Genomic DNA, 2,811 nt, shown 5'->3' on the forward strand with positions numbered 1-2,811 from the left:
AAAATGTTCAATTAAATCAAATTCCCGCACCATCAGCATAGGCATATGTAAGGATTTCCTACTCAAAGCATCAACAACGACATTTGCTTTACTCGGATGATAATTCAACCCAAAATCATAATCTTTAAAAAATTCTAACCATATCCTTTGTCTCATATTAAGCTCTTTTTGATCAAATAGATACTTCAGACTTGTGTGATCACAAAACACTTCAAACCTCGAACCATATAAATAGTGTCTCCATAATTTCAACACAAATACTACCGCTGCCAACTCTAAATAATGAGTCGGATAATTCCTTTCATGCACTTTGAGTTGTCTCGATGCATAAGCCACAACCTGTTGATTCTACATTAATACACCACCTAAACCCATCAACGAAGCATCACAATATACTATAAAAGATTCCGCTGGATTCGGAAAAATCAAAATAGGAGCACAAGTTAACATCTTCTTTAACTCTTGGAATCCTTCTTCATATTTCAAATCTCAAATGAACGCTTGACCCTTTCTAGTCAACTTAGTTAATGGCAATGCTAACTTTGAAAATCCTTCTATAAACTTTCGGTAGTAACCTGCTAGACCAAGAAAACTACGAATCTCAGAAACTAACTTCGGAGTTTCCCACTGAGATACCGCTTCTACCTTCATAGGATCTACGACAATACCATTCTTGGAAATTACATGGCCAATAAAGCTTACTTCACTTAACTAGAACTCACACTTCGATAACTTCGCATAAAGTTTCTTCTCCTTCAACAATTCTAATACAACTCTTAGATGTTCCGCATGCTCTTTTTCACTCTTGGAATATATCAGGATGTCGTCTATAAATACCACAACGAACTTGTCGAGATAAGGATAAAAAATCCTATTCATATATTCCATGAAACACCAGGTGCATTAGTCACTCCAAATGGCATCACTGTATACTCATAATGACCATACCTTGTCTTGAATGCAGTCTTGTGAATATCGTCCGTCTTCACACGAATCTGATGATATCCAGACCTCAAATCAATTTTGCTGAATACACATGTGCCAACCTGCTGATCCATCAAATCATCAGTCCTCGGCAACGGATACCGATTCTTGATATTAACTTTATTCAGATGTCTGTAATCCACACGCAACCTCATAGAGCCTTCTCTCTTCTTTACCAACAACACTAGCACACCCCACGGCGAAACACTAGGATGAATAAACTCCTTCTAAAGCAACTCTTCTAGTTGACTCTTCAATTCAGCCTATTCAGATGCTGACATACGGAATGGTGCCATCGACGTAGGACTACTTCCAGGAATCAAATCAATAGAAAACTCTACTTCTCTCTCAGGTGGAAACTCCCTCACATCTTCTAGAAAGACTTCTGGAAAGTCACGTACAACTGGTAATTCACTACTCACCGCTTTTCTTTTCACTTCCATTGATGCAAACAACATGAACACGGAAGCCCCGTCCTTAACCGCTTCATCCACCTGTCTAGCAGTCATCACCAAGTCCTCAACACCGATAGTTTCAGGAAAAATAACTGTCTTCGTAAAGCAATTAATATGAATCTGGTTGACTTCAAACCAGTTCATTCCCAGGATAATATCAAGTTGTTCTAGCAGAAGGATCACTAAGTCCATTCTGAATTCCTTACCAAAAATATCAACTGGACAATTCAAGAAAGTAGACGAAGTAGTCACTGAAACCGACGCAGGAGTGTCAATAATCATACTTCCATTTATATCCGATATTTCCAAATTTAATCTTTTAGCATAATCCAAGGAAATAAACGAATGAGTCGCTTCAGTATCTATAATTGCAATTAAAGGTGTGTCATGAATAAAGCACGTACCTTTAATCAATCGATCCTCAGGAGTAGTCAGTGACCCAGACAAATCAAAAACCTTTCCACCAGATTGGTTCTTCTTTGGTTTCGTGCACTGTGGACTGATATGACCTTCTTCACCATAATGGTAGCAAGTCATGGTCTTCATCCTACAATCAGAAGCAATATGACCCGCTTTACCACACTTGAAGCACTTCTTCTCTCCACTCTTGCACTCATTCCTACGATGTCCAGTTTCACCATATTTATAGCACCTAACAGGAGCACTATAGTCTCCCTTACTAGGCCTTTTCCAATTACCAGCCTTAGATTTCCTTTACCATATGCCTTACCTCAATCCATAGGTTTCTTACCTCTCTTGTCAACTAACTCGCGATAGTGAGATGACTTTAGCTTAATGTTATCCTCCTTAAAAATCCTACTACAATCCACCAAATCAGCAAACCTATGATTCCTCTAATATCTGGTACCTTGCTTGATATCATCACGAAGACCATTCTCAAATTTGATGCAATTTGAGAATTCACTAGCTTCATCATTGTTGTAGTGAGTGTAGTACTTAGCCAATTCCACAAATCTAGAAGCATATTCCGGTACCGTCATATTACGCTGCTTCAGCTCCAAGAACTCAATCTCCTTTCTTCCTCGAACATCTTTCAGAAAGTATCTCCTCAGAAATTCTCTTTTGAATACAACCCAAGTGATTGATACACCATCAGTATCCAGTTCAGCTCTAGTAGTAACCCACCAGTCGTTAGCTTCCTCAGATAACATGTGAGTACCATACCTCACCTTCAGATTCTCTACACAATCGATAACTCGGAAAATCCTTTCGATTTCCTTCAGCCACTTCTGAGCACCTTCAGGATCATGAGTGCCTTTGAACAATGGAGAATTGTTCCTCTGAAAATCTCCCAATTGTCGGTTAGCACCAATTCCTGCTCCGTTAGGATTTCCTCCTAGCACACCAACAA

At 39.0% G+C, this 2,811-nt stretch overlaps 1 protein-coding gene across 1 annotated transcript; it reads right to left on the minus strand.

Annotated features, from left to right (window-relative positions):
- Positions 1–1,247: 1,247 nt before the first annotated feature.
- LOC131648545 (uncharacterized) lies at positions 1,248–1,631 on the minus strand. Its single transcript, XM_058918297.1, has one exon. It carries the CDS (start codon positions 1,629–1,631, stop codon positions 1,248–1,250), a length of 384 nt encoding a protein of 127 aa, XP_058774280.1.
- Positions 1,632–2,811: the final 1,180 nt, after the last annotated feature.

Source organism: Vicia villosa, linkage group LG2 (assembly GCF_029867415.1).
Source record: "Vicia villosa cultivar HV-30 ecotype Madison, WI linkage group LG2, Vvil1.0, whole genome shotgun sequence".
Lineage (NCBI taxonomy): Eukaryota > Viridiplantae > Streptophyta > Magnoliopsida > Fabales > Fabaceae > Vicia > Vicia villosa.